Below are 27,628 nucleotides of genomic sequence, written 5' to 3'. Positions count from 1 at the left end.
TGGAGGCCCAGACCTTGTCACCTGTCAGGTAGAGAGATGAAGGGTGAATGAGCAGAGGAGGAGGAGGAGGAGGAGGAGGAGGAAGATGGTGGAAATTTAAGGCAAAACTACAGGAATAAAGCGCCGGTGTTGGTGGCATTCGGCGCTGACTGAAATGCAAGAGGCGGCTATAAAAACCACATGTATATCCGCCTTGAGTCACCTGCAGAAGTGTTTGTGAAGCACTCCATTACAAAAACCAGAGGGTTTGAGGATGACAAATGTGTACCCAAAGAATCTGTGATTGGATCAGGGATTAAGGGGCTGCCGTGTCTCTGATGGGAAGCAGGCAGGAGACAGACAGACAGAGACGGGAAGAAAGAGAAGGAGATGGAAGGGAAAGAAGGGTGGAAGGAGGACAGTAAACAAATGTTGGACTGCCCAGGCAGGGAGACAGAGTGGCAGAGTGGGTGGGCTTTGACAGACACATCTCACACAGGCTGACAGCTCCGTCAATAGCCCCAGGATGGCCGCCCTGATTGACAGCTAGCAGGTGGCGCATGAATGGAGTTGTCAGGCCGACTGTCAGTCAAAGTCACATCGCTGTGGCTACAAGGCCCCGGCTGAACAGGCACACAGCTGCCCAAGGTGATCTCCGGGTGTACAGGCAGCGTATTGGCACGGGAGGCTCAGGCAGCTCAGATCATGCTTAAATTACCATACGTGGCAGTGGCAGCGTACAATAGCTGTGCTGATTGGGCCGCTGCTCCACTAGTGGGCATATCTGGTATATGCACACATGGGTGGTTCCACTCAGCGTAAAAAAAAAAAAAGTAGAAAAAAAATCATTTGAATGTACTATCAATGAATCTCTGCAGTTTTTCCATTTCCTTGGTTCCCCTTAATTGAGCATTGTTCCAGCACGAGGGCATGAAGCATAGGAGTTAATGGGCAATAATTATATGTGAGAGAGGCTTTCTCCCTGGAGTGGAATCCAGAACAAATGGAAGCTCCGATGTGCAACATTCTACTTCATTACATCTGCCGCGATTAAAGCCCGAACATCTGGCACCGTATCCTGACAGATAGACAAGACTCGTGGACTGGAAGGGAAATCGAGCGATATTTACAAAAATGTAACACAGAGTATTTACTGGATGAAAGAACAAGTGCTGTGGGCAGGCACGGTACATTCTCCCTATCAGACAAGTGTTGGACTGATAGATGCATGTAAACACCAGTAAATCGTTTGGACACTTTTGACAAAATGAACGGCGCCACGTGTCCTCGCTACACTTTCACATCACGATGAACTTTATTATTATAGGCAGCTTCTTTTGCTACAGATAAATACGTACTGTGGCTCTTCAAGTAAACACTGGAATGTACATCAAGGTTGGTTGTTAACTCTTTTTTTTTTTTTTCTTTTTCTTTTGAACAATCTCGATCATCCTAACCCCTCGGAGGTGATGCTAAAACAATAATCAGAACTGTCTGTGTGTGCTGTTGCCATGACAGCATCAAGTCCCACAGAGCGATGTCATGCCGATCTGGTCTCTCCCCGGCGCACCGTTGTCTCCCGTGATGCTCAGAGGCAATCTGGAGGGCATCTGGGGCGTGTGCGAGCGTCGGAGGCGGCGGTCCGGGTACAGGCTGTTGTCGAAGGGCTTGCGGTGGACGCAGAGCACGTGGGTCTTCAGGTTGCCCTTCTGGGAGGCGCTGTAGGGGCAGTACCGGCACTGGAACGGCTTCCGAGCTGGAACAGACATGGAGACAACAGGCTGAGTGCTGCTGTAGGGGGTAACTGAATGTGTTCCATGTGAAATAACTGCAGCCTGAATTTGTCTTTTAAAAGCAAATCAATCTCAGTGGCGCTGAGCGACGTTTGAGATTGTGGACGTTTGCCCCAGCTGACCACGACACACTCAGCCAATCAGATCACAGCAAAACAACTGCCCTGGCTCCGGACGGAAACCACACAGAACAGAACAGAACAGAACCGGGCGGCAGTGGGTTTTTATTTCTGGGTACTAAATATAATTCTTGGCAGGTCATTTTCAGGTGGACCAGATGTTACCAGGTGGAATGTTAGATTTTGACATTACACCTCTGAAATGTCAAAAAGAAGAAACTAACACTCAAAATATTCAGACTTCACAAGTCTGGATGGGGTTCAGACGAGGTTCCCCGCTAGTTACTGTGTGCTGGAGGAGAAACGAAGCCGAGCACGTTGGTTTGGCGTCTTCATCACCATTCGCACTTCAGCACACGACCAAAACACTGTGACACTTCTGGGGCTGACAGGTTTTTATGAAAAGGCCGGCAAGTTCTTGCTCATTATAACACATTTCCTGCTCACACACACACACACACACACACACACACACACACACAGATAAATAAACACGCACACAAGTGTTGAGCTGAGGAATGACAGGCGTCTGCAGCTGGGAGGCGAGGCATGCCAAAACTTCCTGTCCGTCCACCTCCTTAGTGCCCGCCACGCAGTTCCACCACAAATAATGTGAACTCAGATGACACAGCACACCGCGTACCCCGAAGATACCGACAACAAAGCACAGCGCTAATGGCTTCCAGAAGTTTATCTGACCTCAATAAAAATCTGTATGACACCAGAGCCTGAAGGTGTTGCTGAGATCAAAACAAAAACTCTGTCGGATGACTCATTTACTTTTCTACCTAGACAGCCATGTGTCCTTGTTCACTGCTGTGCTATTTTTGAGATGTTACCTCATATAATGACTTTCTCTTTTCCCCTCTGTCTCACACTTCAATGTGTTTTTCTGTGATTCATGGTTACAGTAAACCATTATGTGCTGATGTCATTTGACATCACTTCCCAAAAACTGAGGGCTGTCTCAGCCTTTTCACCCCGCCCTCGCCTCTTCCTCTCTATCATGCTCCTCATCAGAGCTGAGACAGCTGCACGCCGCTGAACACTCGCTTTCGCATCTACATAAAAAAGGTGTTTTTGGAGGGAAAAGTGGGAAAACTCACAGAAGGTGTGAGCAATAAAAGGTAATGCTCCATCTGTTGGTGTATAATAACCTGATGGCCGTAAAGGACACACACACACACACACACACACACAGTCACACACCAGTCAGAGAGAGGATAAGGCCTGACACATCTGAATATCATCAGGATGGCACAGAGGGCTAGTGTGTGTGTGTGTGTGAGAGAGAGAGAGAGAGAGCGAGCAGTGTATGGAGGGGGGAGTGGGAGCTGTCTGGAAGTAACAATAGTAAAAGAAAAGCTTTGTCAGAATCCAGGTAGAGAGCAGCTTGTGGCGCGTGTTGAACTCCACCTGTCTGCCTTCAGCTTCCCTTTGCTTCAATCAACAAAACTAGAAAAACAGGAAATGGATACTCAGAAAATTTGCATTGCTGATTCTGTGCATTTGTGCCTTTATTAGACACCGGAGACGCACAGGAAGTGTGGAAGTGTGGGAGAGGGAGCCTGGGAACGACGAGCAGCGCCGGTCCAGGCAGCGGGGAACTGACTGGACCTCACCGTTTGGGGAATTTACGGCACTTTGCCTTGTTAAATGTTAAATTCCCTCATTTTAAACTTTAAAGCGCCTTCTTGCTCGTATCGCTTTCATCCCACTTCCTCAAATTTCACATTTCTGCTGTAACCTGATGAACTGTGGGGATTTTCCTCCGTCTTGCTGAGATCTTGTAAACGCGCTCAGACAATGGGAACAATCCTGTAGCCTATTACACTTACATAAAGTCAGTTAATAATAAGCCAAAAGGTCTCGCGTCTACATTAGTCGCTTGTTGCCCTGCTTGTCTCGCCCCCTCCTGCCTCTGCCTCCGTCGCCTTCTCTTTCTGTCCCTTCCTGAGTCTGCTGTTCTTTCTTTCCTCCCACCAGAGGAGAGGGGAGGTCCAGGAGAGGGCAACCTCCAAATAAGTTCCATTAATCACAGACCAGAGTCTAATGTAACTAATATTTTACAATTAGAGGAGACAGCAGTGGGCTCGGAGCCATCCATCTCTTCACCACATGATCCTCCGTTCACGGGCTGCTCTGAAGCCACAGCTTCAGACCAGACGCTCACACACATACATGTGCTGCCGTACATGTAGACACGCACCAACGCATGAAGAGGCTCAACAGGAAATGAGAGGGGTGGGATTGTGTGGTGTTGAGAGACAGAGTGAAGGTCTGCCAAGAGTTAAAAAAAAAAACAAGTCAATGAATGATTATTGACGTTGACTTTGTGTGACGCTGACACTGAAACCGAAGGATAATTCCAGTTTATTACAGTTTCCTGAGTCGTTGTTTCCGTCATTGATGACAGCATCGTACTCATCAAAGCGATTTCTGGAGAACCGGCCGCATGGCAAGAGTCACACTCATCAGACAGGAAGAGAAACAGGAGCAGCCAGACTTCAGACAGACTGTAAACAACCACGAGGTCAAAGATGAACCAGGAAGCCGGTCGATAAATAGTGATGGATGTTTGCGATGGACGGTGTGTGGAATAACTAACTGTAAAAGAAGAAAAGTCACAGTAACACTGAGGTTTGGTTAGAAGTCGATCAGCTGATCGCCTCTGTTTGGATTCACAGATTCATTCTAGCAAACAGTCGAACTCTCCATAAAGCTGAACTTCTCATTTCTAGCCTGTTTGAAAGCACAAGATGCACAACGTGAGTCAGTGAGCTCTGGAGGGGCTGGCAGGTGAGTTCTTACCTGGACAGAGCCACACCAGGTGTTTACTAGTTCCTAGTCTTTATGCTAAGCTAAACTAGCCTGTAGGAGCGATAACACACAGGAAAGCATTTTTCTTTACATTTCTTATTGAAGCACACGTTTGTTTTGTTTCAGCGGTTCTGGAACCTCAGCAGTTCATGGTTCTGACCCAGAGGTATCCACAGCATCAAGTAATAACAGCTGCACACTGTGTAGAGCTGGCGTTACCTGTACAGTTGTATTTGTAGGTTTTTTTTCTCCTACATATTCTTTAGTCAGATATTAATTGATTAAACTCTTGTAGTTTTATTATTTATGTGTGTGCGGCTCATTCACTGCCTCTACCTGTAGCTTTAGATGATCCACGTTACATTACATCCACATCTATACGAGTGTGTGTCCATACTGTTCACACTGCAGCGTACCGTAACACACACACTGCATAAAACACTCTGCTGCTGCTGTTGCATGATGCTGAGCTGCATGTCGCTGCCTTCGTACTCTGTGCAGTGACAATAAAGTTTAATCTCCTTTGTTTAAAACCTTTATGTTTGAGGGGAAAGAATTCTATATTTTTAAAAATCTTTTTTATTTTTTTACTGGAGATATCCGGTGGTGACATTAAAGCTCAAACATCGCACAGTGGACAAATATTTGAAAAAGAAAAAAACGTCAAAGGATATCCCGCCGTGCCGGTGTGCCTATTCGTGTCAGGTTGTACACATGTATACGTTTGCACCTGCATGCATGAATTCATGCGTCTGAGTGTGTGTGTGTGTGTGTGTGTGTGTGTGTGTGTGTGTGTGCGGTGAGAGTGTGCTGTGTGTCCCAGGCTGAGATAATGACCATGATGACAGTGGCGGGGCCGACGGGGGCCAGAGGAGCTGAATGGTGACGGATGACACAGGCCTGAGCTCTGATGGCACACAGACAGTGAGTGATGACTGCACATCCTTCCCAGTGCTCCACCCTTCATTATCTCTATGGGGAGAAGCGCGGCACAAAGGCAGGCCGCGCTGCCCTCTCGCTGCCCTCAAACGACATCTGCTCATAGAGACAGCCGCACTACCGCTCCTCTTTCACCTCGCTGTCGCTCCATCTATCTCCATCTATGGTGATCTTTCTCGCTCCTTTTCTCTCTCCTTTCTCTGGCTCCCTGTCACCCTTCTCCGCGGAGGGTACGCAGAGGTCAGACAATGAGATAATGACTCACCCCTTTCAACCTTTCAAATCAGGGCCTTTTCTTTCCCTCTGTCCTCCGCGTTCTTTCATTCTTAATCCTTTCTTTATCGATCTTCTCATATTCACTTGTTCTCATGCGTCTGAGAGGGGCCTGGGCTGATGTCACTGAGGAGACAGCAGATCACGGTTAACCGGTTAGCTCCTCTGAAGTTGCATCACACACACCAAACCTCAAGGCGTCCATTGTGTAACCAAAATAGTTGTCCTAATTGCGCCTATGAAATATGAATGCATGTCAGAATACCTGGTGGGGGGAGATTTTAAAGGCGCCTCAGCCGTTAGAGTGGTGAATGTTGCCATCTTGTGGCTGGGCGTGCACGGTGCAGCGGCTGGAGAGTGTTTAAAACACAAGGGAGGGCTCAGCGAGACTAATGAGCATGCAGACAGGTTCAACCAGAGGTCACCATCTGGCCAATTACCACTGCTGGCACATTGGAGCCGACCTGAACTGTCATCACAAACACATCACTCCATGTCCAAACTGCCCAGCAATATGTCACCATGCCACTCGACGTGCCATACAGTATGGAGAGGATGGGGGCAACAGGAGACAGCCCCATGACAAAGCCACCTGGTCAGCGCCGCAGACAGGACAGACTGCCGGGCCACCTGCTTGGTTTGGCTTTTAGAGGACACTCAATGGACTCTCAATGTCAGTTACCCGTCTCCATGTCCGCTTTGACTGACAGGTGTTTATTGTGTCTTTGACGTCTACTTCCTGAGGGAGGGCAACAAATATGGAGGATCAATCTGCAGCGAACAAAAAGGCACAAGGATGCTTGAAATAACTCATTGATCAGTAACTAAAAAAAAAAAACAAAGCGCAGGAAACGGCTGCAGCGCGATGTGCCGTAAACACAGGAAAAAAAACGGTGTCAATGTTGTCAATTAGAAAATTAAAACACGCGGTTTCCTCAAATACAACTCGAAATTCGCCAGCTTTCCTAAATCCTATCTAATTTTTTAATTCAATCGGCATGATACACAATAAAAGCAGGAGAGCAACACGAGCAGTGTGACGGCTATGACAGGAGGTGAAGGGGAGGGCTGCTTTTCGGCATATTATAATAACCATCTGTACAATCAAATAGAAAACTACATCTTGCTGTTAGAATCATAAAGAAAGGGAACAGATGTTAATCCCTAATGGAGTTGACAGGCACTTTCCTGTCTTTCACATGAACATATTGAGTTTCTGAATAAGAGGGGGATCAGAGGGAAGGTGTATCATGTTGCACTCATAATACATGCATATCAAAGACCCCAGCTGTTGGATTCCCTCTCCTGAGAGACAGCATTATTAAATCTGCACTCAGCAAGCATATCACACCAGCACAAGAGCTTAAGCCTCTCCATCAGTGGGCTCCATTGGCTTGGCGATTTGTAACCTATCACACAAGGAGATTATATCATCCTTTAAAGTGTAGGGGTAATCAGTGCCACACACCTGTGCCTTCTTTAGCCCCTTATTTGAGATCAGAGATAAAAATCTGGCAAGAAAAAAAAGGAAAAAAAGCTGGAGTGCTATAAGTATAAGAGAAGTGTGTTGTTCATAATTGGAATGATTCAGTCACACACTCACAGCCACTCTTCACACTTCCGCTGTCAGGTGATGAGATACCGACAAAAACTTTATTTGGATTCGTATAGCAGGATTCTCAGCGCTGATAATGTCACGAGTTGGTGCAAAATCTAAAGTTTGAAGCTCTCGGCTTACATGTTCAGCTTCAGACGGTACGAAGCGTCTGTGAGCAGACGTCAGGACGAGGCCCCGGCAGCGTTTGTCCACTAGGTGGCAATATAGACCTTCAGATCTGGAGGCTACGTCTTGATCGCACTGACAGCTGCATTCAGCGTATATGATATATAAGCTTATGCTCACCTGATCCAACATCCTTCTCCATGCTCCCCCCTCCGTTCAGGCTGGCTGTGTGCGCGCCGGCAGGTGTGCTGTTCAGGCTCCCCTGGGATCTGAGGAAGGAGAGCAGGCCGCCCTGGTGCTGGAGCGGGTCGGCCTGTCCTGGAGTCAAGCTCTCCAGAGAAGAGATGGGGGATTCGGCCATGGCTCTGCCCCACTGTCCCGGTTTGTCTTGTTTCTTCTCGCCAGGACCCTCAAAATCCGCCTTCTCCAGCTCCTTTGAATCGAGGATATTATTTTTCAGAATCTTCCAGTTGGCAGCATTGTCATTTTTGTCCTCCCTCCCTTGCTCAGATTTCTCAAATTCACCTTCACCGTCATGACCTGTGGAGCCTGCATTCTGTGCGTTCATCTCTTCTTTTGTTCCCTGCACCAAAAGGTCACACTGATATGCGGGTTTCACACTGAGTTCAGCTGTGGCATTAGAGTAGCTCTGTAGCCGGCGGGCGAGGGAGGACGAGAGTCCATTACTAAAAACGCCAGACATCTGTACCAGTACAGCAGGAGACATGGCTGAATGAGACGGAACAGACTCTGGCCTGACAGACAAATCCAAAGGCTCATACTGGGATTTCCTGGCTGGACCAGATAAAGCGCCGTCTCCACCTGCATCTTTGTCAGCGAGGTCGGGCTGCTTGTTGACGAGCAAGGCATTTTCACTGTGGCTCTCCAGACCGAGGTACTGGCCCGCAGCTGGGCTCCAGTCTTCCCTGGATCTGGGTCGGATTTTGGGGTTGGGGTTGGGGCTGGAGCTGCTGCTGCTGGGCTGCAGCGGAGAAGAGAGATCCCTGTTGTTCTGCCAGGGGGGGAAGTGGTAGCGGTCCAGATGGAAGCCGAGGGAGGCCGTCTGTGCAGCGGTGTAGTCACTGGAGAGGGGACACCTGTAGACCTTCTCACCTAGCACAGACAATAAGAGCAACGAGATCAAATAAAACCCAATCGAATCAGGAAAGCATGTGTATATGAAGCACACGGAACATTTTGTTCTGAGCAAAGTATGTACCAACAACAGTTGTCTAAACATGAAAAATGTTGCAATCCCACACCAGGCTGAGTTGAATGATTTAAGTGCTGCCCTGCAGTAAATCAAGCTTGTAATCAGCTTTCAGCTCCAGTGATCCATCATTTTACAGTATGGACGCCACCACCATGTGCAATAAATACACCCAAAGATGTTAACACCAAACAAGATTCTTCCAGAAATAATAAACAGTGAAATTGTAAAGCAACTAGAACAAGGCAGATGTTGCACACGAGAACCTCATTCCATCAAAACCAGTAAGTGGGTTTCCCAGTCAGAAATAACGAAGTCCAACATGTGAGCGGTTCTGATTAACCACACCATGTACTGTAGCTGAGTTTATTTGTGCTTCATACTTGAAAAATGGTACGTTGGGAACATAATTCATAAAGTACAAAGTGTATTATTGTGGAGACTGACAAAGGGTAATTTTTCTCCCTTTAGCCGATGAAAAATATCCATCTGGATCCGAGATCTGATCCCGCACACCATAACTTTTAATTAAAGGTAATTTAAATGTCTTCTTCCCTCTGTTTACCTACAGTTTAATCCTTATAGCTATCACAGAAACACCCTCCAGGGTTAAACACACTCCCTGTGACCATTTTGAGTTAGTGATTGTCTGAGACCTCAGCCTTGCACTGTCTTTAAACAGCCCAGCTGTCTCGCTGCCATTCCAATTACAGTAAAAGTCATCCGACGCCATTAAGCCACAAATATTGGCAGTTTATTGCCCAACACTCTCCTGGCATTTGAAGGTCAGGTCATACATTATACTGTGTCTTTTAGGGATGCGTCTGGGATAGGGAGATAAACCCACCACCATTAATTTAATTCTATGCATATTGATGCCTTATTGTTCTTCTTTAATGGACTAATATCTGAGTTACAACAGTGATTCATCCCCGCCAGAGAAATATCAATTTCATACACCTCAAGATCTGACCCTGAGGTAATTCTCTGAGGTAAATCTAAATCTAATGATCTGTAGTAGGTACTTTACTTTGTTTCCAACTTTAATAGAAAAACCACCATTGTGAGCTGAATGGTAGTAAAAGGAGGGCTGTTTTTTACTATTACAATTTACAAAACCGTAAAATAACACCCACGTATTAATTAAATAGAGCTCTACCTAATGAAATTGAAAAGTCACAGCTGAAATGGAAAATTCATGCCCTTGAACTAAAGTCAGAACCCCCCGTTCTCACTGTATATGTGTGTGTGTGTGTGTGTGTGTGTGTGTGTGTGTGTGTGTACAGCATGTTTGATTTAATCTGTGCCTACATTACATGTGCGTGGTGACGTGCGTGGGCGTGCGAGAGCGGGAAAGAGACTTGAACGCTGCCACACCCTTGTCTCCAGTAACAGACAAAAAAATCCAAACGGCTTAATGGAACTCTTTCAGACACACTATACATCTCAATTATTCTGTGGCTTAAATTACGATGACATTACCGGTCAGCTCCCAACGCACAAAACACATATATCTGACCTCATCTTTCAGCGCGGACCTTCCTAAACCCATTTGCCAGCCTACATGAGAGCGGTAAAAACACAACAACAACAACAACAGGAAAAAAAAAGCCAGCAACACAAAGAGTGAAGACTCTGCCGCCTTTTCTCCCCTTCCTCTGGATGGGTGCCATCTTTGTGATTGCCTGGTTCATGCTAACTTAATCAGTTTAAGATTTACTTACAGTGCCGAGGCTCACATTATGTGAGGGGAGTAATTTTAGAGCTTAGATTTATCAACCAAAACTCCAATTACTGCATCATTACAAACCCCAGCCTCTCTCACCTAACACAGAGCATCTAATGAAGTGATGCGTATGAGTTATCCGCCCTTACTGGATGTGCAAGGCGGAGGAAAAAGGTAAATAAATAAATAAGTGCCTCAAGTGAGCCGTGTACGGAAAAAAGGCATGCAGCTGGGCTTGGACAAGTGATTCATTTCATATGGAAATAGGCTTTAAGATTTACAACCATATATCACCGTCAGTGCAATCACAGACTCACATACTATATGCTTACATAGGCATTTGGCAGTTGCATTGTAGATATCCAACTGTATATACAGACGCGCTTTGGCTCTTTTTCTATAAATGCAATCAAGCACCTGAAATGCAAAACAGAAATACATAGTGGCTGGTTTGGTTTAAGATGAAACAGAGTGAGAGTGAGAGTCACACACAAGACTGGTGAGAAAAACAGGGGCACCAGATGTTCTTTGATGTTTATAATAGCATATATTATTAATATTAATTAGACCACATAGTCAATGACGCATTTGGGACGTTTCCAAGTCAATTAAGCCAAATGGCATTCAGGAGACGGTGGAACAATATTTCAAGGCAGGTGTTCAGAACTCCCTGGGTAAATCTTTTTATCTGCATGCTAGGAAAACAAGCATTTTGAGCTTAATTTGAGCCTCATATCTGCAATAATAATTAAAAAGAGGATTAAAAGACAGAAGTGAGAGGGAGATGGAAAAGCCAACAGGTAATCAGTTTAGACAAACCAGTCAGACTGACTGTGATCTCTGAATAAGAGCTGAATTTGTTCAGCCAGGACCGAGTTAGATAAGGACCTATTTAGTTAAAAGATGCTTTTACTGTCAGCGATCACACAGAATAGACGGATGTAAGTGGAACAGCCAAATGAAAAGTGATATTGTGCACAGCAGCCTGCTCGATCTGTGTTTCTTGGTAAACCGCTGCTCGTGTTACCATTCACAGTTTTACAGACGCTTATCACTTCAGGCTCTGTCGGCTGTAAAGCTTACAGTAAAAGCAGCATAAAGGCAGCGAGTAAGGGACAGAACACATGTGGGGACAGCATCATTACATGGTGTCTGCTCATTGACCTTGAGGTTAAGAGTATTTGAATGGGACTAATTAATAACTGTCAGAGCATTTTATGTTTGTTCGGCATGTTTTTATTCAGATCTGGGATCTAACTGGTCCAATGTAGGTCAGAGGCCTGCAGCATGCACCCTTTATGAGTTTATCATTTTAAGAAGAGGCGTTATTCTTAATCTCAAACTATAATTAAACTCAAAGTGCATTTTCAAATCTGTCCTGATTAGATATTGAGAGAAGTAATTCACAACGCGCTTCCTATTGAAATCAGAGTGGGATTTCTAATTTAAGATGCTGCGTATTTGTAGTTAAAATCTAAATCTAGCCCTGGATCTGGATGTATCAAGCAAAGAATCTGTCTCTCACTCTGACAGCCATGACTGTACTATATTTGCTATCCATATTGAGAACATCAATAACTTCATGACCACCATAGGCTGACTATGAATAATGCAGCCAGTAATTCTGGACTAATCAATGTTCCTCAAGCTGAACATCTGGCAGTGGTAATTCTTCCTCAGCATCTCCGCTCTCCTGAATTAGAAAACACTCACTCTCTCCCCTCTCTCTCTCTCTCCCTCCATGTCCAACCATGGAGACAGACAGACTTGATCAGTTACAACCCCCCACCTCCGAAAAAACTTATCCCTGTTATTAAACCCTCATCAAGTGGTGCGTGTTCTCCATATGTGTAGGATTTACCTATCTGTCCCGCAGCAGACCTGTGCGTTGAGCCAGGGCCAGCAGCGTGTGATTGTGTTAATTAATCTGTCATTGTGAGCGCAGGGAGCAGCTGCAGAGGTCTCTGGGATATATTGTCAGAGCTAAACAATGCGGTGCTAAGCCCCCAGAGTGAGTCTACCATTACACAGGACTAAGAACAGAGAGGAGAGGAGGAGCGGGGGAGAGAGAGAGCCTGCCGGATCCATCATTGACTAAAGCAATGACGCCTGACCTTTACAATGAATTAGTTTCCATGCTTAATATTGACTGAAATTAGAGTCTGATACTGAATGTGCCATCCCAGAACTGTGCACACTCAAATCCTCAGCTAGCCAACTATCATAAATGTTTCTGGAAGTGACACCGTATGGTCTCGGAGATAGGGGAGAAGAGGGAAACTACAAACAACAGAGCTTGAATATGTTTCTTAAAGAGCAACCAGAGAGGGATTTGGCCAAAAACCGCCAGCATTTACATGTAAATATGCAGATAGCAGTATGTGTGTACAATATGGAAACAAAACATCTAATGAGATTAGACCTGATCCATTTATCTCTGCTATACGGCCATCATTTAAGAGGATGCTGGATCAAATCCCAGCAGAGCGCATCAGACTCAGATGTACATAACAGTAGCACTCCAGCACTGAAAGAAAACAGCCAAAGTCAGAAGCTTTGAAGAAGCCAAATAAAGTTTGGATTTACATTTCCTTCACTTCCCTTAACAACGCTGTTATAGCAGTAATTTAGGCTCATGATAACATGTTAGCAGGATGCCATGACAAGAAAGGCATTTACCCAGAGAGCCGAATCATCCAAATCACCAGGTGGAACAGAAGACTATCAATAAAAATACCAGGTGGTAGATCAAATCATAAAAATCACTGGGTGGTATATATCAAATCATTAAAAACACCAGATGGCATGCATTAACATCTTGTGCCCCCGTAGGCAAGGGGTGGGGATGTGACGGATATAAAATAGAGGGTACTAATTATCCCTACAATTCAACATGATGCCATTATCTTTAAAAGGAAGACAAAGTCCTTGTGGATGATAATATCTGTGGTGGTGCTGCTGACCCGGCGCTTCATGTCCACCTCCTCTAAGTGGAGGAAAAAAAGATAATGGCACAGCTGTCACTTAGATATTGTAATTTTTTGAAAAAGAAAACATATATAAAAAGTCACGAGATGCTTTAATGTCACATATCCTGGGATGTCCTGATTTTTAGCTCCTAGAGTTAAAAAAAAAATAAACATAATGATGACAGCAGGGTTTAATATCTGTCATCAGCTTAACAGTTTGGAAAGTTATACTTTGGAGACAAAACCAGGCTCCCACAGAGCTGCAAGAACATTACCCAGATAGTCCTCCTCACAGAGCTGGAGTGCCCCTTAACAAGAATCAGAAAATCAGCTTTTCTCCACCCAGTTACCTGTAGCTGGAGAAGAAGGCTGTGGTCGGTGATCTAGGGCACCGCCGGCGTGGGAGTTCCCCGTCTCGGCCATGACATCCGCTGGCCCGTGATGACTCACGTTGCCCGGGCTCCCAGGCCTGCTGACGGCCTTGGCGTCCGGGTCGCCCAGACACAGCTTTCCATCATCTACAGGGAGGCATCGCTCAGGCAGGTAGGAGGAGCACTGCTGGTCTTTAGGATTGAACATCTGCTGTTCAATAGGCAGCCCTGGTGTGATGATCTGCCAGCCCGCATAGCTGCTGCTGCTGGTGAGAGCGTCGCGGTTAGAGATGACCTTCTGCAGATATTCCATGCTGGTGGAGCTGAGCGGAGGGTGGAGATGGTTCAAACCCAGCAAAGAAGAGCTCTCTGCATCCGTCAGAGGGCCCGGACCTGAGGAAATCATCCTCCCTAACATCTCTCTGACCTTCATGTCAACGCCTGCTGTGGCCATCATCTGGTTGTAATCTGGCTGCTCGGCTCTGTCGGCCGTGAGGAACCTGTTGTGAATGCGGGAGATGTACTGGGAGTAGAGGTTGCTCTGGTGGTCCTGTGTCAGGCTGCACAGGTCGACAGAGGAGTCGCGCTCAGCGGGGTGGTTGCTCTTAGCAGCTAGCTTGTTGAGGTGGACCTTCATGTGATTCTTGAGGAACCAGGGCTCCTTGAAGCGACGGCCACAGATCTGACAGCAGTGCTCAAAAGAGTCCTTGTGTTTCCTCATGTGGCCCTTCAGGAACCAGGCCTGGCTGAAGGTCTGGCCGCACACCTCGCATGGGAATTCGCCAGCGGGCTTCCCCTTGTCGCTGCCCCCCGTCGAGGGCTTCTGTCCTGAGCCTGAATCTGCAGTTATATGCGTCATTTCAACGTGGCCAATGAGCTCCTCCTCGTGCGAGGCGGCGAACTCGCACAAAGTGCATTTGTAGGGTTTATGCAGGATCCTGATGTGGCGCTCCAGCTCCTGCTGCTTCCTGAACTTGCCCTTACAGAAGGAGCAGCGGAAGCCGGCGGTTTGAGGCTGGATGGGGTCATCGTGGATGGTGGTCACCTTGGGAGAGGTGGATGCATGCGGCTGGCTCTCTGCTGCACCGGCGCTGCTTAAGAACTGCGGCTGCGTTGAGGCCGTCTGCGGTGGCGGCTTCTGAAGCTGATTGATAGAAGATGTTTGAGGCTGCTGGTGACTAACGTGACCAGCTCGCATCTGCCTGTCTCTGAGTATCGCCCTTTCCTCCAGCTCGTGAAGCAGCCGGTTCTCCTCCCTGATCCTCCCGCGGCCTTTTCCCAGAATGCCTTGCTTGTGTGTGCGCAGGTGTATCTTCAGGTTGCCCTTCTGTGCAGCCCTGTGGTCGCAGTACGGGCACTTGAAAGGCTTCTCGCCGGTGTGAGTGCGCATGTGAAGGGAAAGGATGCTGTTGAAGCGGAAACGCTTTCCGCACAGCGGGCAGGGATACTTCCGGTTCTTGCGGCTGTCGTCTTGGGCAGAATTTGCAGGCGAGACAAGGCTTTGATTGGTGACTCTCAGGAACTGGGAAAGCTCCACTCTTCCGTTCATACTGCTGAGAATCCTTGCATCCATGATTTGATTGGCCAGAAGCGCCATCTGGCTCCTAATTGGGTGGGTGGACGGGGTAATGAAGCTGTCCTTTCAGGAACTGGGTGATGTTACAGTATGGTGGTCAGGAGCGTCTATCTGGGACAATCCGAAGGTTAGCAGCCAAATGACGTCTGAGTGTTTGCACTTATTCAGCTGAAACAGGATGTGGACTCATGCTGTTCAGATGAAATGCCTCTTTGCTGTTTCTCAGACCTACAGAGAGAACAAAAGGAACATCACATGAGCTCAGATTTAGCCACAGCAAATATATTATTCAAATACATTAATCTCCACAAAGACGAACACGGAGAGAAACACATCAGTGCAGTCAGGTACCGTCAATGAAGAGTGTAAATCTGTACTTCTGCAACTGCTGTATAATGCCAGCGATGCACCACAAATAGGTCAGGAAACAGAGCAAAGTAGGTTCTGACTCTCCTCATCCTGTGTTAAGTATACCTGTGGTTTTAGATTATTGTTGGAGACGGTGAAAATGCTGATTATGTCTAACCACAAAGGCTTCCTCAACAAATATCTCATCTTTACTAAAGGCTAAGGTAAAGATCTTTGTCTCGATCTCATTTTTAGTGACACACAACACTGAGGCAGCACAAACATCAAAGACTGTCTGCTTCCTCTTCCTTTAAAGAAAAGATTAAAGTAAATAGTTAAGCTCTTTCAGCAGGTCTACTGCACATTTGAATAAAACTTTTAGCAAGATAATTATGTCACAGGAGTACTAAGGAAAATAAACAACTTAATGATGAATGCAAGAAATTCAAACTGAAGTTAAAGGAAGAATATCCAGATGGAAAACCTTCCCCCTCCCCGGCTCCCATTTTTATTCAACTGTAGCAGCAAAAACAAAGCTTCAAATTCACATCGTGCTACAATGGTAGAGGTCACATAGGCGAGCCCTGCACAGCTCTAGTGCAGCACCAAAGGGCACAGAACAAAGCCTGCACTGTCCGCACTGAATTAACACAGGCTTACATCATCCTGGACTGCAACCTCAGTCAGTCACGAAAATGATGTACACAAAACCACACAGATAAAGAGTTGGCAGGCGGGAGCCATGGTTCGTGTGAGCGGCCCGTCTGCTCTAAGCTAGATCAGAAATCAATGCAACCATATGGTACCGACCTAATCACATCTGACAGGAGAAGCTCTGAACATTATAATATAATGTAGAAGATCCATTTTTTATTTCTTAACCTGGAGAGCAGGAGATGTTCCCCCAAAACCTCCCACTTACTTTCAAGGATTACGATCATTTGAACTGCTGCTGCATGAGCCTCTATGTATGGATGTGTGATGTTCAACCTGAAGTCTGCACCCAGTCAGTAAAGATCAGCTTCAGCCTCTGTTGAAGCTCCTCTGACGGTGGCTGTGTGGGCATTCTGGTGTTTTCAAATGAAGCAATGAACTTAAGCAATGAACTTTCTTATCTCGCAGTCAAATCAAAGTCGCTGACAGAGCAAATGACGCAAATAATACGAGCGTAAATCAAACTCAACAAACAGCTTATTGAAAACGAGCGGCGCCTCGCTGGCCTAATGGCACCGGACCAGCCGGGCCTCGCTGTCGTGGCCCCTCTCGCTTTCCCGCATTTCCTGTGTGTCTCAATTAACTAAAGAGGCCACACACACACGACACGCACAAACCTGTCGGCTATCCCGAATCAGGACGCTAGATTTAATGTAACTAAAATCTTCCCAAATAAAACGTCTGACAACGAGTCCGAGCCACCTGCTGCTGCTGTAGCTCTGCCTCAGTCAGTCGTGAAAACGCTGCACATAAAACGGTGCAGATAAAGAGCTGCCTGCAGCCACGGCCGGCGTGAGCAGCGTGTCTGCGCCGAGCTAAGATCAATGTAAGGATACGGGCCTGACCTAATCATATCTGACAGGGAGAAGGTGAGCGGATGATATTAGCATACACTAGACCCACTTCATATTTGCTAAAGTGGTATTCCTCTGATTAACTAAGCATAGCAAGGAGGCACCAAACCTTCATTCCTCGTGTGTGTGTGTGTGTGTGTGTGTGTGTGTGTGTGTGTGTGTGTGTGTGGACTAGTTTTCGGAGGAATCGGTTGAGGCTTGGGGGAGCGGGGCCATCAGGTGTGTTCTCTGTCAGACTGGATTAGGCTGTTTTGGTGCAGATTGAGCGAGTGCTCGATTGTTAGAAGCATCCTGTGACAGTAGCACCTCTTTAGGTGTGGCCGCACATAGATGAACAAGGAGCAGGTGTGATTTAGCACAAGCAAATAAAAGAGAAACAAAAATGTGATGCATGCACACACACACACACATTTAAAGCAGCGTGGGAGCTGTGCCTTCAGGATGATTCTGGACCCGACAACATCAAACATAGTTTATTTTCATTACTGTCTGCAAAAGGATTCTATAAAGCATTTAACCTACAAGAGAGTGGAAATCTGATCTTTTTGTTTTGTGGTATACTGTCAGCCGGGATGGATGGAGTGCATTGTGAATGCACAGAGAGGTGACTCCACAATGAAACACATGAATGGAATTTATAGATCAGAGGTGCATATTTCATTTTTCTTTTTAACAGCAGTTAAAAACCATTAATAATTTATGTGGATTGTTGAGCTTGAAACTGCTCTGAATGCGCCACAAATAGCTGCATAAGTCTTCGACCGACAGCTACAGTAAACCCTCAAACGCAACTTAAAATAAAAATGATCACGTAGAGATGACAAATGTGGCGGGCACTGTGATGATATAAAGTACTGAATGATAATCTGATTACTGGCATAACTGATAACATCACACAGCAGATACAAAATGTGTTTCTGTTGCACTGCTGTGAATGTTAGTATGCTGTCAGATGACCTGACAACACCGTGAAATATTCTGGTGTACGGATGAAAAAATTATTTATTATGAGGTTTTTTTTCAGGGCTGATAATTAATCAAGCAGACTGATATTTAAAATCAATATACATTTGCAGTAAAAATGACAATCCTGGTGTCTACATTTAAAATAAGTTAAATGATATGTGGGTATTTAAGATAAACGCATGTTTAATTAAATTAGAACTCTGGATCGTTTATCTTTTGGTGCTGATGGACTCGTGACACAGACCCGGTCAGGTAGAACTGTGGATCCGACTGTGTTCTGATTGGCAGATCGCGGCGGCTGCATCAGTGCCAAAGGAGCACATTTTTAAATTCATTTATCTCATCAGGAATTAGTTTTTAAAAATACCAACACAGATAATAGGAAAAATGATCGAATCCCATAATCCACCAGGACGACCCCGAATTAATTATTTTCATGGTATATATATATATTATGTATATATTCTGATTTGTGTGTGCGTCTCTTGAATCGTGCACTCGGTGATGCTGTGTGAACGTGTGCACGCTGCACTCTGGTCTCGGCTCCTGACTCTGCCGATGCCGGCTGAGCGTCTCTGTATGCTCGACACAATCATAAAAACTTCACTCATTAGCCGCTCATACAGCTACAGATGTGATAATAGGGCTGCTGATGGAACGCACATCGGAATGATGGAGTTTAATACAGACGCACAAACACCGACGCTGGCTGATGTTAAACATGCAGCATGTGTTGATGTCTGGGATTCTTTGCAAAGTGCTTCTGCCCACTTCAGAATCACACATAACAAGTGATGATGATGACTGTCAGAATTCCTGGGATTCTCTGGATTCCCGCGCTGCACAAGACAACTGTTTTATTCATCATTACAGAGCAGGCTTATGTGCCGACAGTAACAGCCCCATGCCATGCTTCATGCCCCCTGTATCTCTCCTCACCCACGCGCCCACCCGGCAAATCAGCCAGCCATCCCTCCCGTGCACCGCCCTGTCAGGGGATGAAGAGCCTGTACAAGGAAGAGGGCAGTGGTAGCACAGCTGCCCACCATGACCCGTACAAAAGATAGCACCCATATACTTTCTGACAGCCAGATTAATGAAACCCTATAGGAGCTCCTCTGTAGGCCCCCCAAAAGCCTGACGGAGACAGAATAGTCTAACCAGCACCATTCATTACTGCAGGAGTACAGAGCACAGAAAGAGCACACACAGCACTGACAAACTAGCTCCTTGTGAGTAATAGCTAAAGAACTCATAAAGGAATACATACACATTTGTTGTGGATGCAGTAAATCTATGCCACTCCTTTTCCCAACTATCAGAAATCTGGCTTGTGCCCTGTAAAATAAATAAACGTGGCACGGCGGTGACGTGCAGCCAGTCAGGAGTCAGCTGTTTCACATGTTCAGTGAAAGGAGGCTTTCGATTAATTTTGTTTGTCTCAGTCAGTAATGCCGATTAGTGGCCTTGAATGAAAGAGAAAATAAGTTCCTCTGGCGACATGCTACAAGCTACAGGCTACGGCCAGTCAGACTGGAAACAGCAGGTTTGCTCCGAGGCAGCCAGCTGTGTTTGTTACCTGCACGAGCTGCAGGAAGACGCTGACATGTCAATACGCTTCATTCCCTGTGTGAGCATTTCAAATGGAAAGCAGGCCACAAATCCCACGTATGAGTAGACTCAAAAGATATGGAAATAGCATGAAGCATGGTAGAGGAAGCACGCCGTAACAGAGAGACAGTGTTATATATAAACTTTACATTCATAAGGTTCCTCTAATGTTGTCAATCGCTCCAGCACAGAACACAGAAAAACCAACTCTTCCTCATCGTACGCATGCAAAGACACCCACTCTCACATGCTGTCACACACACACACACACACACACACACACACGGGCACGTGCATATAGAATGTATTTTAAATCACTAATGTGTAAACAGTTGCTCTTGTTTGCACAGACCACCTGTTCTTTCTGGACACAAACAAAGCTTTGGCGTACGACGGGGTGTGTGAACAGTGTGGGGTGCGTAGGGGATGCCTTGCACAAGAGAAGCCTATCCACATGGTGTAGGCTGCATCAGATGGTTGGGCCCTGCGTGACGGCAGCCAGCTCCAACATAACTCACACGGATCTCAAAGAATAGAGCTTCTTTCAGTCTGCAACATACTGACATGTTTTGCTTTCCTTGACAAGTACAACTTTCCCCCCGGTGGAAAAAAGGGAACGCCGGACTGCCGGCGCAAAGACGGTTTAAGTTTAACAGCGCTCCTGACTGGGGGAAGATGATTCTGGTTCTGTTTTTCACGTCAGCTAATATTTGCAAAAAGTGAAAGAAAATGGAGGAAAGAAGAAGGAAGAAGAGAAATAAAAAAAAGAAGTAGATGTGTCTACTTTTGGTTGCTAAAGCACTTGAAGGCACTAAAACAAAAGTCATTAAACGAGTCATCACAAAATCACAGCAGGAGTCTGGTAATGCCACTTACAGTATCTCATTAAGCTATGGCATCCACAGGAAAAAACTGACAAACAAAGAGCATAATCCAAGGCACATTAACTGGGCTGATAATTCAATGAACTCTCATTTGGCAGCCATCTTGCCCTTGTGATGGTCTTTTTTTCCAGCCGCTGCAGCAGAGCACAGGCCCCTCATGAAGTTCCTCTCCTCCTCCCTCTATCAATCCATCCATCTATCTCACACACATACTGTATATGCCTCCTCGCTCGCTCCCTCTCTCTCTCTCACGCTCTCTAAAACAACAAAACATCCACCATTAGACAACGGGGTACCAGCGTAATTAGAAAATGACTTCCTTTGCAATCCTAGCTAAGTAGTTTACACACTGTAATTACAGGGACAAAATCATCTTTTCATCATTTCACTGATTGAGCTCATCAACCCAGTGGGATCCCAGGACTGTGCTCAGGCAACATCTGGGCTAAGAGAATTAGCCCTTAGTTTAGCAGGCCTTACACAGTGGCAAGTATCGCAGCGTGTGCACCGGACATGGCCGCCGTGCACGTCTCTAACCCAGGCTGCTTCTTCTCTTCTCTGAGATCCCGTCGCCTCATCAGACCGCCGTCACAACGTTCTGGATGCACTTATTTTATTACAATAGGGGACAGTGGAGGAGGAGAGCACGGATGCCGTCTCATTTACTTCACCTCCAAAACAAAAACTGCCATATCAAAGTTTTCCTCCCCGTCAGTACACTCCTGTGTTTGTGAAGCGAAGCATTGAAGATCGACCTTGGTACATAACAACGTGTCTTTTCATGGGGAGCTCTGTTTACTCTAATTCTCTGTGTGCCCTGAGCCTTGACTTTCTAACAAACACATGTGGTCCTGGAGTTGAAGGTGAAGTGCTTTGCGTTCGTCTCTGTCCTGTGGAAAAGGGCTCTGCCTCTGTGTGTTGGCAACAGAGGCAAGTGTTTAATGTGGCAGCTGTTAGCCTCGTGGATTTTCACTAATCACTCTCTCCTGATTACTCTGATGAGTGTATGATGCTCTTAAATAATCAACCCGCAATGAAAAAAAAAAAAAAAAAAGAAAAATAATTATCATCATCTCCCTAAGTAGTGCAGCTGCACCCGCCTGCAATAATTACAACTAGAACAGGGCGCCTTCTCTCGTCACTTACAACCACTTATTATTAGAGATAACGCTAATTGGTGCAGTGGTGGGCGACAATTCTTCATGGGGTTCATCATAAAAAGCCAAACCTTGAAAGTTATGGCACATTAGAGGTCTTAAAGCCAAGGTACGGTATTAAACATTGCATGCTGAGACACGTCGATAATCTGAGCCAGGGGAGTAGTAGACGTCCTATCAGTAGCCCCTTGGTTGCCTCGCCGCCTGGCCCTCGCTCCACCCTTCCCCCACTCCTGGTATCAGCCTGGCAGACACAATTAACATTTTCATAAAAACAATTCCCTGCCTCCAATAGTCCAATGTAATTTGTTTTCCATCTCTGTTCATTAATCATTGTTTAAATCGGTGAGCCATCCCCTCCACTCTGCCATCTGCACTCAGCTGTGTTACAGATATGACACCTTCCCCCTTAATGGGAGCTGACAGCCAAGAGAGGAGGCCTGTGGAAAATAGCTTCCTGCATGTGCACTTCCACCTCACATACTGCCAGCAGGTGAGAGAGGGCTTTTTAATGGGTTCTGATTAATCTCAAAGGCAAACAACATTACACTACAACATTATACAGCATGCAACGCTGACAAAGGCGGCGCGCCGGCTCGCCTATATGCAGCACTATGGACGGCTGGCAAAGCAACAGTGGCCACAATAAGTGGACCAAGAACTCCTGCAGCAGACACGCTTTGTAACAATGGCGCTGCATTCCACATTTTGTCGAAGTTGTCGACTGTTTTTTTTTTTTTTCTCCTCTAGTTAAATTAGTGCAGTGTTCCTACAATATGCTATTGTTTTCCTGGAATTGGGAGCAAGGTTATTAATTATTCACTGTTGTGTTCTCATATGAGGGGGCTATGCTTTTCACTGTATTGCCTCATAGCTCAAATACTTAGGGCCATGGTACTCGGGCAAATTTCATGAGGCAACATCACAGAGATATTATTATCACAAGGCAGACACTTAGGAGATTAAAAGTTTCCTGAAGAGTTTGACTGATTGGAAACGTTACCATGTTTTTTTTCCCAGCTGATGTGATTTTCAAAAAGTTCCAGGATTTTTATTATTTTTTTGCAGGGTGCACTGAGAAAGACAAGTTCAGTTTTTTCTTTTTGTGCCCTTTCAAGTGATTTCTAAGCCTAAGTCTAAATAGCTTAGGCATTTTTGGTGGGGAGAAAATCCTACTCAGTGTGGTGGTAAGAGGGTGCCAAAAAGTTCATCTGGCCTGTTGATTTCAGCGTGGATTACAGATATTCAAATCATGTGCCTCATGTTCAAACAAGTGCTTCTATCAGGGGAGAAAGTTGCCAAGCAGAGCTTTGTCATGTAAGCTGCACGAATTTACTGCAGCATAATGAGAGAGCGGCTGTGGCGCTACATTTAAAACAGTTTCATCCAGCCGCCCTCCCTCTCTCTAATTTCCTCTCAGTTATGATGACAATCATTTCAGATGCCCCTCCGGTGTCATTTAGAGATGATTCAGGTGTCACCTGAACGTACACTGGCCCATTTTTCTTCCCATCAGGAACTGTGTCACAGCTTATACATGGTCACACGTGCTTCACACAAAACCTCCCCAAAATCTTTTTTTTTTTGTGGTTTTTTGGAGAGGAGGATGGGGGGTGTCTCTAACAAGGACAGCAGCAGCAGTAGTAAATGATGTGTATATTCAAAGCTGAATATTTCATGTTGATTGATCGTACTGACTGCCACCCACCTGCTCCTCCTCCTGTCCCACCGGAGCTGGCATGAGGAGAATTCAGTAATTGAGAAGAGCAGAGCATGGTCTCTCTTTGCTCACATATGACAGATGGGGCATCATCGCTTCAAAGGAGAGCATTTGGAAACAGGAGGATGGGAGGGGGCAGAGGGTGAGGGTGGCTTTGAAAGTAGCTGTGCCACTCTGTACAGGTGACAGTTAAAGAAAAAACACACACATTACAATAAATAAAGCAAGGCTGCAAAAGATGCAACTTAAAAAAAACACACATGTGAATAATGAGGCTTGTTTCTAACACACACCAGGAGAACTGGACACTAACACACCTTGCATCATTATTCTCACAACTTCATCAGCCCGCATCATTTCTTCATTATTTAGATTTTCTTAAATTGTAATTAACGTGAAATTTAAAACAGAAACGTGTGGACTCATTGCTGATATGATAGAGTCGGAATCAGAATATTATAGAACGTGTTCAGAAACCATATGCAGATTAAACATGCACACGGTTGGTGTTTCCAGCATCCTCTCGGCCAATTTTTACGCCAAAGTGCCCTCCTTCGCCCCCTCTCAGCCCTCGCCATGACTTACTTTATGAGGCAAATAGAAGGAGAGCCAGCAGCGGCATCTCCGTCCATCACAATCTCGACTCGTCAGAAACTTTTGGCAAATAACTTGAGCTAATCTTGAAGAGCCGCAGTGATTTCTCTTACCTGGCCGGTGCGAGGAGGCGCGAGGACACGGTGTGACAGCTGGAGTTGAGCGGAGTGATGTTGACCTGGATGACTGACTGCTGACTGACGGACTGAACGCTTCACACGCTTTATCATAAACGCCCAGCACACACAGTAGGAGACAGATTTCCGCTTGAACTGCCGTTTCCTCCGCTCTGAGAGAAAAAAACAGAAAGAAAGAAAGAAAAAAAAAAAAAACACAAGCCAACAAGCTTTAGACGTCTTCTGGAGCCAGACGGAGACGGCAGCGCGCTTTGCTCTGTAGTATTTCCAGTTGAAGAAAGAGGTAATGAAATCTTATAAAAAATTACTCGGGATACTTCGACATGTCCCGAAGCCGTATGTCTCCCTCATCTGGCCGCTGGTGTGTAAGTGTAACAGACTGGCACCGTGCGTAAAATGTGCACCGCCGTCTCCAAGACGCAGACTTCAGCTGTCGGTGTTTTTTTTTCCTGATATGCATTTGAATGCAATATGTGGTTTTACGCTTGTCACATATGTGGAGGGGATTCCCTGCAAAAGCAGCACTTTAATGTTTGAAAAGTTCGGTGAAAGCAGGACGGGTTGCGTTTTACGGTCCTTTAAAAACCGGAACAGGCTGATCCGGAGCGGAGGGTTCTGCCAAAGCTTTGGCTTCATGTGTCCAGACTGCTGTTAGCATATAGGAGGAGAGAATATCATACCTCCGTGATTTAGCATTTCAGTGAGTGAACGGCTCTATTAAGGAGGCTTAATTGGATGCTTGTAACATCTATCACACTTCTACATCCACCTGACCTTCACTGGAGACTATTAGCCCCAAAAAGCGGTGAAGCTCAGACATCCCACGTCAAATAAATGAAGGCATTCCACACGTGTTCCTCTCAGAGAGACAGGAAACTTAATTACAGCAACAGAAATAAAGCAAACAGAAGAAAACACAGCAACAGGTCTTTGATTTTAGTGTTTGCAGAGTAAATGTTTTACATTTTTAAATTAATGCACCTTTTTGTCACAGACGTCATTCAGGAGGAAGCCTTCATTCATCAGTACAGGAAGAGTTTTATATGTGAAACATCAGCCAGTCTGGGAAAATAAAGAAGCCACGATGAAGCCTGTAAATGTGTTGATGTGGAAGCACAAATAAAAACAGAAAAATAATTTACTAATGTCAGATATATGAAGTCAGAAATCCTGACATGTTACAGCTGGAACCAGATAGTTTAAACAAATGACTTCAACCTTTATTCCAGCCGTCAGGTTTCCTCATTAATGGACTGATTCTGTTTTCATTGTGATTATTGATTATAAAAAGTGATTTAAAAAATAAAATAACTGAGCTAGGTTTTATATTTTTCCAAAACTTAAAAGCCCAGATGGTTAAAAATCACAGTGCTATTTGAGTTGGATTGGAGGATGAAACATCACGACGCTGCTGCTCCTGAACACCTGTTTCTTCCCCACCTGAGCTTCATTAGTGGAGGAAGTGAGAACAGAGACCAGTTGCTCTTATCGGCCCTGGCTGTAAATGATGTAGCTACAAGACACTTGGATCTTTAATTTCATACGTTGGAAGGCAGATATGCTGGCTGCTGTTTAATCCATTCCCTCTGTCATGGGGAGCTAAATGCAACTCTTCCTCTCAGCCTCTCAGGCCCCAGCACCTGTCTGGACAACAATACCTGCCTGAGTCCTTCATCACACAACCCCTTAAAATCCCTCCTAATCCCTGAAATGCAGATCTCCAGAGTGTGCGTGCGTTGCAGCTCATTACATAGTTTGTATGCTAGATTTCTTTGAAACGTACTTCTGCTATGTTCCAGCGTATACCTTCACAGCTTAACCCACATAAGTCCATTGATCTGTGTCTCACCAACACAACGCTAGCATGGTAAGCGTCGCCTAATCTGTCTCATGCTACCTGGATTTTCATATTGGAGGAATAATCCTGATGAAAGGGCCGGGTGGGGGGAGGGGAGGAAGTCACCTCAGGACCTGTTAGAAAGCTTCTTATCACAGACCTGCACTCCCACCGTTTAACTAGGAGGGCAGTGATGGTCCTTCAGCGCACACTGAAGTCACAGCTTTAATTAAACCTGCTTTTGGAGGCAGATGGAGTACAGCGGCGTCCATCGGTCGCCCTGCTGATGATCAGAACCACAGAAACAAAGAACAAACAAACAAATTTATGGCCAGTAAAAGGAGAACGCCTCCGTGACCCGACCCAGTAGTTCACTGATCAGAACCTCAGGGTCCAGAAAACTTGGATCTTCTAACAGGAATGAATACAATGATTTAAACAAAATCATCTGAATGATTAGAAAAACACAGAAGTCATGAAGTCACCCGTAGATATGTTTAATAAGGCCTTTATTAAACATATCTATGAGGTCACCTGTACCCTGCCTTCATCACTACAGCCGTGTGATGAGGAGGTTAAACCCGTCAGGACGAGTAAACACAACACTGACAGATAAACTCCACTGAAGCAGTCTGGAGGACATTTACTGGAGTATTTTCACTCATGTGTGACCATTAGCAGGATTCATCTGATTAAAAGCCACAATTTCACAGAAATCTGAGCATTTTTATGTCACTTCTGAGCATTCGATTTAAAAAAAATTAAAATAAACATGTCTATAACTCTTGAAACCCCCACCACTAAAAACAGCTTAAACTGTATTTAAATCAGCAGCTGATTTGTTATTTTTATTCTCATATCTTTTCATTTTGGTGACCCTCTGGTTTAAACTTCTACTAAAAAACCCGACTACATCCATTTAACACCTGTAGCTGCATCTTTAGATTTTACACTAAACACAACTAATTTAAATTATGTTCAGGTTGTAATAAACCCTGTGTTCTCTGTGAATGTTGAAATATTTCACCTCGACCAGCATCACACACACATGGGATGATTTTACCGTTACTGAGCTCATCGGCTGCGACCGGCTGCAGGTTGTGATCTCTGAATAACACTCTGGTCTTGAGCAGTGTGTTTCTGGTGCTGCGCCCCGACTCGCCGGCTTCCTGCTCCTCCATTACGGCTGCAGATCGACGGAGCTTCTACAAACCAGAGAAGGCGCTCTGTGCTCGATTGGCTTCCAACTCTGATGAAACGTTATTGCTCCCTTAGAAATTTTGGCTGCAATTTGGGCTGGTGCTTTAC

At 45.5% G+C, this 27,628-nt stretch overlaps 1 protein-coding gene across 1 annotated transcript; it reads right to left on the bottom strand.

Annotated features, from left to right (window-relative positions):
* Window positions 1–1,270: 1,270 nt before the first annotated feature.
* On the bottom strand, window positions 1,271–27,501 carry LOC103371718 (zinc finger protein 219-like). The gene is made up of 5 exons (XM_008301139.1): window positions 27,384–27,501; window positions 15,707–15,726; window positions 13,902–15,561; window positions 7,827–8,759; window positions 1,271–1,735 (listed from the first exon to the last, which is right to left on the bottom strand). Exons 1-5 carry the CDS (start codon window positions 27,499–27,501, stop codon window positions 1,500–1,502), a joined length of 2,967 nt encoding a protein of 988 aa, XP_008299361.1. The 3' UTR covers window positions 1,271–1,499.
* Between the last annotated feature and the right edge of the window lie 127 nt (window positions 27,502–27,628).

Source organism: Stegastes partitus, unplaced genomic scaffold, assembly GCF_000690725.1.
Source record: "Stegastes partitus isolate 25-593 unplaced genomic scaffold, Stegastes_partitus-1.0.2 Scaffold1633, whole genome shotgun sequence".
Classification (NCBI taxonomy): Eukaryota; Metazoa; Chordata; class Actinopteri; family Pomacentridae; genus Stegastes; species Stegastes partitus.
The sequence above is the reverse complement of the archived record's forward strand: the minus strand, read 5'-3'. Positions and strand labels throughout refer to the sequence as shown.

What these genes read in the sequence shown, in the direction of transcription:
- LOC103371718 (XM_008301139.1), bottom strand. Translation starts at nt 27,501, where the DNA reads ATGGAGGAGCAGGAAGCCGGCGAGTCGGGGCGCAGCACCAGAAACACA. An exon ending in GTCTGAGAAACAGCAAAGAG is followed by an intron (nt 15,562 to 15,706) that starts GCATTTCATCTG and finishes AGTTCCTGAAAG; the next exon opens with GACAGCTTCATTACCCCGTC. An exon ending in GCCTTCTTCTCCAGCTACAG is followed by an intron (nt 8,760 to 13,901) that starts GTAACTGGGTGG and finishes TGTCTGTGCTAG; the next exon opens with GTGAGAAGGTCTACAGGTGT.